This window comes from Patella vulgata, chromosome 2 (genome assembly GCF_932274485.2).
Source record: "Patella vulgata chromosome 2, xgPatVulg1.2, whole genome shotgun sequence".
NCBI classification, from domain to species: domain Eukaryota; kingdom Metazoa; phylum Mollusca; class Gastropoda; family Patellidae; genus Patella; species Patella vulgata.
Window position 1 is genome coordinate 17,404,071 of NC_065880.2, and position 13,544 is coordinate 17,417,614.

At 37.1% G+C, this 13,544-nt stretch overlaps 1 protein-coding gene and 1 pseudogene across 1 annotated transcript; both read right to left on the reverse strand.

The window, feature by feature from the left end:
* Positions 1-1,572: 1,572 nt before the first annotated feature.
* LOC130010257 (glutathione peroxidase-like) lies at positions 1,573-3,432 on the reverse strand. Its single transcript, XM_050536464.2, has 3 exons — positions 3,115-3,432; positions 2,647-2,790; positions 1,573-2,222 (listed from the first exon to the last, which is right to left on the reverse strand). The coding sequence occupies exons 1-3, from the start codon at positions 3,415-3,417 to the stop codon at positions 1,950-1,952; spliced, it is 720 nt and encodes a 239-aa protein (XP_050392421.2). The 5' UTR covers positions 3,418-3,432; the 3' UTR covers positions 1,573-1,949.
* A 4,029-nt stretch (positions 3,433-7,461) lies between these two features.
* Positions 7,462-11,220, reverse strand: LOC126811004 (glutathione peroxidase-like; annotated as a pseudogene).
* Between the last annotated feature and the right edge of the window lie 2,324 nt (positions 11,221-13,544).

The following is a 13,544-nucleotide window of genomic DNA, read 5'->3' on the forward strand; positions in this document are numbered from 1 at the left end:
AGAAAGCGCTTGGTGTGGTCGTGGCAGGAGCATAATGGGCTAGTGTCAATGCGGCGCAAGCTCCACGCTGCCGTTACGCTCTCTTCATGCCAGGAGACCTAGTGAATAGCCTTTTATTTCCCAGGAAATTCCATATCAGCTCAGTGGTCATCTCGAATCATTAATTTTCATTGTTAGATAATATACCAAATGGCCCCGACACGGTACCGGCTTTTAGGAATGTGCTACAAGCTAATAGCCTACGTAGTAGAATTGGATGCAGAAACACGTAAATAACAACAACACGTAAATATATGATAATAATACGTTTAGACAACGTTCTGCCGACTTGCCGTACATGGTCTGTAGTGCATTCAGACCAAAGTAATGGGGGGCTAAACCTCAGTAGGTAGCCACGTTGACTACCACGTTGACTTGCTAATATGCTAAATTGGTCATTGATCATTTTACGCAGTTGTATATGGCAGAAATCGAATCTGCGCCACCGAAAACATATATATTGACACCAAAGACAACTACTTAAACAAAATCAGCAAATCGTTCGATTTTTCCGCCACATGTGGCAGCAATATATATTGATACCAAACACTACTCTGGAAATATCTTCATGAAATGATGGAAAAAAATCTGAAACATAGTCATGACCCCTGTGAATACTAATACAGTGCCAAATCACAGTTGATATATCGACAACATTATAAATAGGTGGAATATATAAATAAATAAGTTGGAATATTATCGAAAATGGCTACCCTCAGACAATGACCTCCCATACCACGAATACCTACCCAGAATAAATGTCAACATTGTTTTTTTTTTTTGTCATTAAACATCGAAACCTTCAAAATAAAGCTTATTCCACGATTTCTACCCGATAAAACGACGGATTTACATTAAGGATCGGACTATCAGCCCAGGGAATTTGCCATTTATCATATTTTCAATATAAAACCATAAAGTTCGACAACTGCAATCATTTTGTAATATCGTTTTAGTCATTAGGTTCCCTTTTTATACGAATCTATTAGTCAATTTCAATGTTAAAGCGGCATTATGGAAGATTAGATAAAGAGCTGACAGTTCTCGCTATAATTGTTTTTAAAAAAAGATAATGTAAAGGGAAACCTACTTCACTATGACTATGAGCCGAGAAATCCTCATTTTAATAACATTGTAGCCTCGATTGTCATAGTTACCGTTGTTACGATAATAAAGTCTCGATTATCCATTTTTACGGTTAGTCATCAACGGCCGTTTGACCCCTCAGATGGCATCGAGAGTTCATTATGGCCTTGTCATTTTATTAAATGTCTAATTAATAGTTTATATAACATTTAAGGTCTACAGAAAGACCTGCAATACGCAGATTTAGCTCAATAGACTATGTTTAATAGTTTGCCACGAACCAATAAGTCGTTATGAAATGAGTACGCTATGGTATGTATTAAGATGCATTAGCTGGCATTTTGACATAAGTGCACAGAAATGTGTAATATTTCGTCTCATACTGGCCAAATTGATACATAACATTATTTGAACAGAATATAAAACCTGCAGTGAAAAAAATTGAAATAATAACACAGTTTATTTTCTATTACTACATTTGTGTATCGTAAATTTGCAGTTACCATAATTCCCCCCAAAGCACATACAACAAATAGTTTTAAGATCATAAAATCAACGAGGGTTCATCTCTTCCATTTCAAGGTCATCCAGACTCCTCCCGACAGATAAAAAGCCAAATTGCACTAAAACTTTTTACCCAAGATTCTCATCAAGAAACTGCCACCAGATTATTCTGTTTTAGCAGTCTCTATCATACTGTCTGGTAACCATAGAAACTTCTGAGCGTACTCTATATTGATATCCTTAAACATACCCGAAGAGGCGTCATAAGGGAATTATAGTTACCACAAAGAAATTTAACACAATGTTTCAAGCGACTATATCTAATATATTATTTCAATGATATTTTTTTCAATTCTGTTCTGCTGCAACCTCCTTTTCTTTTCCACTTTTTTAGAAGGCGACGCTTTCGTCTTCAACATATTCTCTATATCTGATTTAAGATCTAAAGGATTGGTGTCTGGGTCATAACGTTTCATGACCACGCCTTGTCTATTGATAAGGAATGTTTCATAGTTCCAGTTGACATCACCAACACGTAATGGAGCATAGTATAGATCAGATTGGAAGGTGTTGGATGTCTGTGGACAGTATTTCTAAAAAAAAAAAAATAAATGGTTATTATATTTAGTAAGATTTTAGTATAGATTAGACAATAGTGTATATATTTTTGTATAATTTTTTTTTTATTTTGATCTTTTCTTTTATATTAAGATTCTTAGAAGACACATTCAAAGACAAAAGCCTATGGATAGGTTGGGTTAAGTTACTAAGCAATCTGATTTAAATACAGATCTATATTTCGTTTCGTTTTTTTTAACACTTTTGACGGCCTACACTACACGAAGATCTGACAAGTTGTACTCGAAGGCTTTTGACCGTATCAAATTTGATAGGAACCATTAATGTAGTTTATAAGAAGGATTTTTATTCAGAAGCAGAAGTCCAGAAGGCCACAGTAGGCGAAGATAGATATATAATTAATATTGATGTTTTAGACTATAAAAGAACAATATCTACCTTAAGATAAGTATATAATGGTTCTTCGTTGGCACCATTAACTTCTATCTTTGTAAACATCTGAAAATTAGGAACAAAACCTCCCCCTGGTCTCACATATTTGATTCCATTTAAGATCTCAGTGCCGTTATTTCCTGGTTCTAACTGGATATAAAAACAAAAATAAGCTCAGTAAGAACAGTATCTTGATCTCAGTGCCGTTATTTCCTGGTTCTAACTGGATATAAAAACAAAAATAAGCTTAGTAATGACAGTATCTTGATCTCAGTGCCGTTATTTCCTGGTTCTAACTGGATATAAAAACAAAAATAAGCTCAGTAAGAACAGTATCTTGAGGTGTCACGTGTATTGATGAAAACTGAAGTGTTGTAAGAATTGAATAAAATAACAATTTAGTAAGATTCTGCAATTGAGCATATTCTAATGATAATTTGGATTAAATATGGGAAAGTACAAAAACGTACTTACCAAATCAAACTGATTGCAAGGAAATCCCAAAACACTAAATCCCTGGGCCCCGTACATGGTCTGTAGTGCATTCAGACCAAAGTAATGGGGGGCTAAACCTCAGTAGGTAGCCACGTTGACTACCAAGACCACCTTTCCACTGTAGTTAGATAGGCTGATGTTCTTAATATTCATAATATCTGGTAGCGTATATGAGTATATATTCTCACTGGACGTAGGAGGCTGGTTACAATTAAATGAAGCACCTCTGCTTCCCTGTAGACCAACAACGGCCAACAGGAGAGCGGACACGACCGTATTCATCTTAACCACAGTTGTGCTACTGCAAAAGACACAACTTCTGCCTTCTTTTATATGTCGCCTTCACGTATCACGAGTATAAAAATGTTGTTTATATTTACGAGCCTCGTGGTTTAGGTTTATTTAGTCTAATGTTTGATACTGGTGTAATTAATCTGAGATAAACGCATCTATTTGTTTACTTAAAGATACTATAAATCCTTTATCACATGATATTCAATTATGCCATGTCATCATCTATTCAAAGTGGTCAAGGAGACAATAAAAGTACAACCCAATTTGCTGAATAAAGTACAAAAAAAACAATGTAGGAACGCAACAAAGTCACTCGAAAAATTTAATGACACTGTTAGCTGAAGATGAAAATTGAACTTTTCCCAGGTGAGATCAATGGTGAATCGAGGTGAAAACGTTAACTCTGACCAGTTAAGAGCAATGCCGTGTGGAGATGCAAATAAGCATTCTCCCAATGCCGTGTGGAGATGTAAACATTACTTCTTCCTATTGCAAGCAATGACGCGGGCAGATGAAAATATTAACTCTCCCGGCTGTGAGTAATGTTGAAAGGAAATGCAAAATAAGTCTGTCCCAGTTGACGCTTGAAGAGTAACTTATTCAGTAAATTTATGATTTTCAAGAAGACTTTTTATGTGTTGAATAGGCCAACGATTTGGAGAATAATAAAAGCATTATGGCCTCAAGGAACTAACTGTACCATATAAAAATAAACAGCTTGATCATCCACACTCGTCAACGACACAGGCGATGGCTCTACAAGATATTACCAAGATCCTAAATGTCAATGGCAAATTGGATGATGCGATCAACGTCGATTGTAGAAGTTGTTGTTCACATATATAAGTAGTCTCTTCGCCATTTTACAACCAGAATAAAGAATCAACAAAACGTTTATCGTGAAAATAAACAAGAATTTATTAATCCATTGCTTGGGGTAAAAGCAAATTACAGGTATTCATCAACATTTCTTGTTTCAGAATAGATGGCCAGTTCGTATCTCAAACCAGAAATCCCTAGGTAATCCCCTCTTTATATCATTACACGTTAGGTATTAAGAGTGGAATCCAAAGGTCAAGACATTAAATGGGTTTAACAGTCCACTTCTCTGCATCAACCAGGATAATTAATGAAGGCGTGCATATGTCATGAAGTGTGCTATGAGGAAAATTATGCCCAGACACCGGTACTGCGGTCAACTCTTATTTCGATTTCAAACTGTCAAAGGGTTATTCTGTGTGGACGCCAGCGTGTATACGAGACCTCGGCATTTCGTCCCATCGAATGAATAGCTACTCTTCCTTGCCAATCTTCTGTCCTGCACCACCGTCAAATAAAAACCATGTTTGGAAATCTCGGGGACCTTTCACGGCCCACATTAGGGTTGAACCCCAGATCTCCTTGTTAGTGAGCCAGCACCTTAATAACCGTCGTCTTCATTAGCCCAGTCGCTGCAGAACAACAGGGACCGGCTGCTCAAAACTAAGAAATTTTAACGATCCGTTAAAACTCTACGGGTTGTTATCTTGCTAACGTGTCGTTTGTTAACGGTCCGTTAAATTTCTTTTGCTAAAAGTCAATTTCATTATCCTTTAGCTAACGGAAAATAAAAGTTAGTCCAGGAGAAGACTGCTTGTTCATTGGCTGAATTGTAAATTTTTAAACTCAATGTACATGTATAACAACTTCATAGAAGTTAGTATTAACAAGAAACTGAAGACAGTGGGACAACTGTGCAGTCTGTTCACAAAAATATAACTGTAGAATTTACTGCAGAAAACATTATAAAAAAAACTATAGAATACTTTAGCATAAATCTGCAGGGAAAATCATGGGATTTACACTACAGAAACTGTAGCATATTTGAGGCCATTATTTCCTACACGCCCCCCAAATTTTGTAGAATATTATAGCATTTCATCTTATAGAAAATGGAATAGCCCCCCCCCCCCCCCATCGCCCAGCCCTCTAGAATGTTCTACAGAAAATTACACTGGTAATCTATGACCTTTTACTAAGGGTATACCTCGACTGACAGCCGACTAATGCCATCGTTAAACAGATAACCAACACCTCCGTTAAATATAACGGCAAGTTAACGCCATGTTAAAGTTAACGGGGCTTCTAGCAACAGACTTTCTCTCCATTAAAGTTAATGATCCGTTAACTCCATGTTAACGAGTCGTTAAAAGTTAACGGAGCTTTGAACCACAATTCCAGGACGTTAAACCCAATTTCTTTTTATTTCCTTACTAACCGAGCCACAGTAGGACAAGAAAAGGCGAGACCATCCATCTACAGCTCGGAAGAGAGGACCAAGTCTTCTATGGGTAAAGACGGGGAACAAAATAAAAATCTACGTATCAGTCAATTCATCCATATTCATCCATTTGTCGGTGATTAGTTGGACCCGGTGTATATTTTCCAGTTTATCAATCTCCCGGTTTCGACCGTAGACCTCCCCGTTCTCTGTAAACAAGGCTTTTATTGAAAGCGTTTGTATGTGAAACATTAATACATTTTGCCGAAACGCCACGCATTTAACTTCGCCCGCTCCCTCTAAAACCTGACGAATGCATTTAAAATATGTGAATAAAATGTTTTGATGATAATTATGGTCTAAGTAATGTTGATAAGGTAAAATGTCAGTATACTTTCTGGTGTTTTGTCTACGTCGAGAACCTTCAATGTCAGGTGACTGACTTTATTTAAGGAGGTTGTAATTATAAATATCTAGAATGTTACTAGATATGAAAGATAAATAATACAATAGATACAAAGTTGAAGTTTTATAACACTTAGTTCAAATTCTACGATATTGCGTTGACATTTCAAGTTACTAAGCTCTATTTTCAAGATATTAAGTTGAAATATTATTTTGTCAACATTTGCATACAATTTAACTTGAACAGGCACGATATCAACCCAACTAATTTTTTAGTCATCGACCAAGATCTCCAAGGCGCTAATGACTCTTGAAATCCTGGGTTTTTTTAAAAAAAATAATTCTGCGTTTTTATGATCTTGCCTTCAAAAGCAGCCATGGTAAGCGACCATTCCATGTGCACACTTGATTGCATTCACATACTATGACTTGGTTCTTTTAAAGGAGCCAAGTCTTTCTTTAACACAATATCACCCACAGTCGTCGACATTGCAAACACGACTTATTGGTCAATTTAAATCAACATTGGTGTTGTTATTTTACCGTGAAAAGTTGGGCTTCTGATATCCAATGTTTAAGACAAAATGAAATATTTTAAAATTGGCACACGAATCGATTGCCAGAATGCTTTCCGGCGCCATTTGAATGAACCGTCTCGATGAACGTGGCTAAATATATCTTTCGACACTTAGAGGACCATCGCGAATGGAGGTTCCTTGCTTTTGTCCCCGATGTTTTCCGCATAGACTCATTGGCTGCTGTACTGGTTGCGTTGGGTGATGTTGCCAGAGACCACATCCCATAGCATTTTTATTTGATTGTTACACCTTGGTTGTTGATTTCAAATATCAGATGATCACTAGTTCATTATGCCTAGTGTGCAAAAAGTTGGGTTAAAATGTAAAGACAGACCTGTCGCTCTTACAATTAATATTGGGACTCATACATACATCATACAGCACACATATGGGCGTATCCTGCAGGGCAACCGTTTGTCTAAAAATGATTTGTTGAAAGGGGGAGGGGTGATGATACACGCCTCCGTTTTAGATTGCCATGGTTTTCCGTCCACATGGTTGTTCAGCTTGGTTAAACGCGAACTATTGCTATTCGTTTGATTGCTAAATATCGTTAACACTAGGTGGCCCCAGTTATTATACCAAACTTGAATTATTTTTCAACTCGGCCAAAGGAAGAACCCCATATTGAATTTCGAAACGGGGCTACTTAAGGGGCCACGGTTATCTTTCGATCGATCTGAAATTTGAATATGTTGCTCAGTCTGATAATTGATTTAAACCAAGACCCATAACCAACACATTAAAATAAAATATTTTATTTTTCCAAATACATTTGGAAATCGCATGCAGTTTTCATAATTCCCTTTAAAGGGCCATAACAAATAGTTTTAAGGTCATAAAATCAACGAGGGTTCACCTCTGTCCATTTCAAGGTCATCCAGACTCCTTCCCGACAGATAAAAAGCCAAATGCACTAAAACTTTTTACCCAGGATTCTCATCAAGAAACCGCCACCAGATTATTCTGTTTTAGCAGTCTCTATCATACTGTCTGGTAACCATAGAAACTTCTGAGCGTACTCTATATTGATATATATCCTTAAACATACTCGAAGAGGCATCATAAAGGAATTATAATTACCGCAAAGAAACTCAGCACAATGTTTCAAAAGCGTCAATATCTAATATATTATTTCAGTGGGTATTTTATTTTCAGTTCTGTTCTGTTGCAACCTCCTTTTCTTTTCCAATTTTCTAGAAGGCGCCGCTTTCATCTTCAACATATTCTCTATATCTGATTTTAGATCTAAAGGATTGGTGTCTGAACTGTAACGTTTCATGACCACGCCTTGTCTATTGGCGAGGAATATTTCATAGTTCCACAGAACGTCACCAACGCGAATTGGGGCATAATGTAGTAGATCAGCCTCGAAGGTATTGGATGTCTGTGGACAGTATTTCTAAAAGATAAAAATACACATTCTTGAATACTTACTATTTTTTTTTTATAAACGATACAGACTGTATTGTGGTTCAATATTTTGTAGGTCAAAACCGAACAATAAAACTGTTAGCAACATTAAATGCCCCATAGACATGAAGATAGACACCACAGATATTCAAGAAACAGTAAATATCCTGGGGCCTGTTAAACGAAATTTTAACTCAGATAAAATCCAAATTTTAGTAATTTGATTGGATAATATTAGATTGACTTTAGTGCTTAGCCAATCAAAATTGAAGTATCTACTAAAATTGGATTTTATCTTTAGTTAAAATTTCGAGAAACAGGGCCCTGATATATAGAAACTCATAATGTTTGGCTTGGTACCGGTTAGAATAGGTTCCCGATGCATGGGTAGACATGGGCAGAACATGGGATTCAAGTGAAATGATGTCGGATTCAAGTTAGTAGGGTTTCCTGCTTTAGTATTGTATAAATTTTTTAACAGCCGAGAATTAACTTGTTCTTTATATACCCCTCTGCTAAAATAGCACGTGAAACAAATATTCAATTTGATGGCGTTAAGGACCGAGTTAAACCGTGTACTTGCCAATACAAGGACAATCTTAACCGGTACAAACATCTTCCTAACAAAGTCTAACTAATCTTTGAAAGGCAGTTACTGAATTTTGAATTGGAGCGTCGATTCAACAACAATTTTCTTGTCGTTATCAAGCACAGTCAACAGCCCCGATAAAGAATAATCAGTTATTGGAGAACACTAAATACCACTAAGTGCAACATCTATAAATATTCGCTATACGTTAAAGGTCTGTATTGCTTATATTTTAGCTAAATTGTATTTCTTATAGCGAGATTAACCAACTGATGTGTGTTATATTAGAAACAAATATATTTATTGATCAAGCTGGATTAAGCTATCTCTATATTAAATATTTCGTGGGTATCTATAAAAGCTACTAGTTCAATAAAGTGTCTAAATCTATCCTTAAAGGTATTTAGAGAAGGGTCCCTGTGTGGCTGATCAAATTGGTTGGAATAAGTGTGGCTTAATGGTCGACGTTAGCCCCGTGTGTTATTTCAATATATTACGCAATGTCTTAAGCTTGAGTCCAATAAACCACACTTAAAATACAGACACTCGCGCGTGCTTTGCAATGAAATACGTTACGATGGTCCAACATTTCTACTATTATAAATAATGTACGCTTGGCACATTGTCCGTGTCATTATTTGAAATAATGGTACGCTAACATCAAAAGATGACGTCACATCTGTATTTTAATTCTAGATAAGTCCCTGTGAACCCGAGCAGCTATATATAAACAAATCGGAATTACCACTACCCAAGCAGCATCTTAATCAAGCAGATTAAGTGAAGAACTTGTCCTGAACTAATATGGATCCTACTAATTTGGCTTTTGGGAAATAGTAAAAAATGCTGAAGTTTAACACTTTAAAGACCCATGGAGTCTCAACCAGCTCCACTCAATCAAAATACTTACTACCTTGGTTTGAAATTTCCTATGTATTTTTGAAATTCCTGGATTGGCCACGTTAAGGCATCGCGCCCATTCCAGGTCGATTAACATCAGTTGAAAGAAGGACCACCACTCTCAGAGACGAACGACGTACTGTGATTACGAAATAAGACCATTGGGTCATTGATTTGGTGGGCTAACAATATCTACCTTAAGATAAGTATATAATGGTTCTTCGTTGGCACCATTAACTTCTATCTTTGTAAACATCTGAAAATTAGGAACAAAACCTCCCCCTGGTCTCACATATTTTACTCCATTTAAGATCTCGGTGCCGTTATTTCCTGGTTCTTGCTGAAAAAAAGAAATCAAAAACTAATCGGAGAAGAGAAGGTATCTTTGACCACTAAACTATACAGTAACTCACACTTCTTATGTAAAAAAAGGGAATTAACGCTCTGGGGGTCTTTAAAGGTTGGTGTAAAAAATATTTTACGATTTGCTGGGATTTGACCACGTTAGTATCGCTGGTGTTCATTTTAACAGTTCATCGTTGAAATATAGATGATATTATTATTAAGAGTTCAGCGGACGCTCGTCAAGAATGCTTTTCGCAAGTGAGACCAGAACTTTGATTTTCAATAATTAGGCGAGTCTAGGGTTATGTTGGATACTGTTTCAAATTAATTTTAAAAGTGATAAAATTAAAGAAGCAGAACCTCTTGATATAGCAAAATTTGGATTAGGTTGACCAGATTAACGATCGTGAAAAACCGGCAAAACAACTGATTGGCACAATAACGTTTTCATTTCGGTAGAATACACTGATGTTTAATGCCTACGAAGTTTAGAGCTACACTATTCCAGACAAAACGGCAAATATAAACTTTCAGACCTTACACATCAAAATGGACTCCTTCATGTTCCAGTGAAATCAAAGAGTTCTTGTCATTCTAAAAGGACAATTCTTTCTTATTCATCTCCATGTATTCCCAACTTATGAGTACTTCTATTTACTCAAATTTTCAACACCCAGTCAATCAAAGCAGTACTACTAAACATCGACAAGGGTGCTTTGTTTTGGGTTCTTTGTTGTCAATAGCGCCTAAAAAATTGCAAAAAGTGACCGACAAGGGAATACATGCTATACATATTCTACATACCTTATCCAAAATTTAAATGACATGCATATATTTCGTCGTTAGTCGCTCTTTGGAATACTGTCAGTGATTAGCAGGGCTTAATTAAAAATATCAGAGAGACTTCGAAAGTTTTAATACATATTCAGTCAAAAAATAGCCTGGGTTGTTCATGAAAATTAACTTACCAAGTTAAACTGATTACAAGGAAATCCCAAAACCGAGAGTCCCTGGGCCCCGTACATGGTCTGTAGTGCATTTAGACCGTAGTAATGGGGGTTTAAACCTCAGTAGGTAGCCACATTCACTACCAAGACCACTCTACCACTGTAGTTGGACAGACTGATGTTCTTGGCATTCATAATATCTGGAATAGTATACTGGTATATATTTTCCCCGGAATGGGCAGGCTGATTACAATTAAACGAAGCACCTCTGCTTCCCTGAAGGCCAACAACGGCCAACAGGAGAGCGGACACGACCGTGTTCATCTTGACCACAGTTGTATTACTGAAGAAAAAGATGCTCTTGCCTTCTTTTAATTGATGCTCTTATAGTCACGAGTGTGAATAAAATTTGTTGTATATGTATGAGTCTCGTGGTTTGGGTTCAAGGATATTTGGTTCAAGGTTCGGTATTGTTGTAATTAATCTGTGATAAAGATCTCTACTTATTGATTGATAAATATATCGCAACATATCAATAGGCCATGTTATCTACGATATTATTACTTCACAAATTTATTCATTAAAAATTAACTTCCTTGTGAATTTTCAGAACACTGAATATATTCTATAGGGGTAGTTTAAAAGCAGCAAATAACCGGAATCTGGTTCCTCGGGTTCCTCGTGTGTTTAGTTACAGGCAATGAATTGAAATGGGCTTTAACGTCCCACTCTTCTGCACCGACTTGGCTAATCAACACGGCCATACAATGTGCTATGAGGAAAATTTACCCCGACAGCGGCACGGCGGCCTATTCTTGTATTAAAATAAAAACCGTCAAGGACTCTTTTACGTGCACAGAATGTAAGTCTGTATTACTCAATTGCTTAGTAAAAGCAGATTACAGGTATTCATCAACATTTCTTGTTTTAGAAAAGGTGGCCAGATCGCATCTCAAACCAAGAACTGTGGGGAAGAACTAACCAGAAATCCCGCCTTTATCTCATTACACATATTGGAATCCAGAGGGCAAGAAATGAAATGGGATTTAACGTCCTACTTTTCTGCACCAACCAGAATAATGAAGACGGGTATACGCCATACAGTGTGCTATCAGGGATATTTTGTCCTGGCAGCGGCACTACGGTCTACTCTTATATCGAATTCCAACTGTTTAGTATGGTGGCTGAAAGCGTCCATTTAGATCGGCGTGTTTCTAGATACAACGCGGCGACTTTTTCGTCGTACTACCTTATCGGCGACCCGCGACTTTCACAACACGAGAGTCGCCGTTAAGCAAGTCGCCGAAAAGGTAGTACGACGAAAAAGTCGCCGATCGGCGCCTTTTTCGTCGTGCTGGCTTAACGGCGACTCTGGAAACCCGCCGATCTAAATGGACGCTTTCAGCCACCATAGTTTAGGGAAATTTTACGTTCACACCAATGTGTACACAGGACCCCCCACCTCCACCCGAACGACTATACCACTGACAAGGGCGGGGCGAGGGGTACAATTACGCCGGAAAATCCGAAGAAATCGAACATGTCTTACTGATCCCGAGACACTGTGTCGGTAAGGGACGACGGGTTCAAATAGCGTAAATATCTTATGGTGGTGGACGTGGTTTTCGAGTTTTGTTGCTAAATTGGTAATGCAGTCATTTGTTTATCTCTGCCCATGGAGTGAAAAGCAAGAATTGCTTCTAAGCCTAAAGTTATAATTCATCGTTTCCTTACTCCCTTCTTTATATAAATGATCTTTTATGTAATACAATTCTTTTGATTACATTGCAGTATTTGCCTATTTTAAAATGGGTCTTTTCAAGCATATTGTTGGGAACTAAAATATTATGGTCTGGGAATGAACAAAGACTATTTACAGTTAATGCAGGGCTGATTACCACGAGTTAAAGAGAGAGAGAACTTGGTCAAGATATTGATGTAGTGGAATAATGCTCAGCAAGTTTGGTCACTCTCACTCAATTAAAATCAAACTTATATTAGCTTTAGCAGAAATTTATCACCATCAAATTCAGCCATGACATTCGCCCAGCGAAAATTACACCAAGTTTAAACATTCTAGTTAAAATAGAAGCAGAGGTATTGTGTTCTAAAAGCACAGAAAGTTGCTAATCAGAAAATTCTCATCAACAAACTCGGTAAAGGCACTCAGTCACTCACTAATGAACATCTTTACGAAGTATGAAATAAAATGGTGTTTAACGTATTACTTGTCTGCTCCGACTTGGCTAATAAAGACGGACACGCAATCCAGTGTGCTGAGGAAAATGTGCCCAGACAGCGGCACGACGGCCTACTCTTGCATCAAATTACAACTGCCAAGGGATCTTTTAGTGCATGCCAATGTGTACACGATATCTCGGTATAACAAGTTTAAACATTCTAGATCAATTAAAAACACCGTTATTGTGTTCCAAAAAGTATAATGGATGATAGGACAGATCCCTGTCCCGAAAAGTTTGACTTCCTCTAAAGATGGGGACAAAGACACTAATAATTGAACTGAATACATTTTTTACTCATAACAGGCCTTGACTATTTCGAGGCTGTGTTATCAATTTCATATTTTCTTTGGGGCCGGACATAACACTGTTAAGTTCCTGTGGCAGTAAAACATATTAAACTGAGTGCTTGAATCTCAAAGATGTACCATAGCCTTT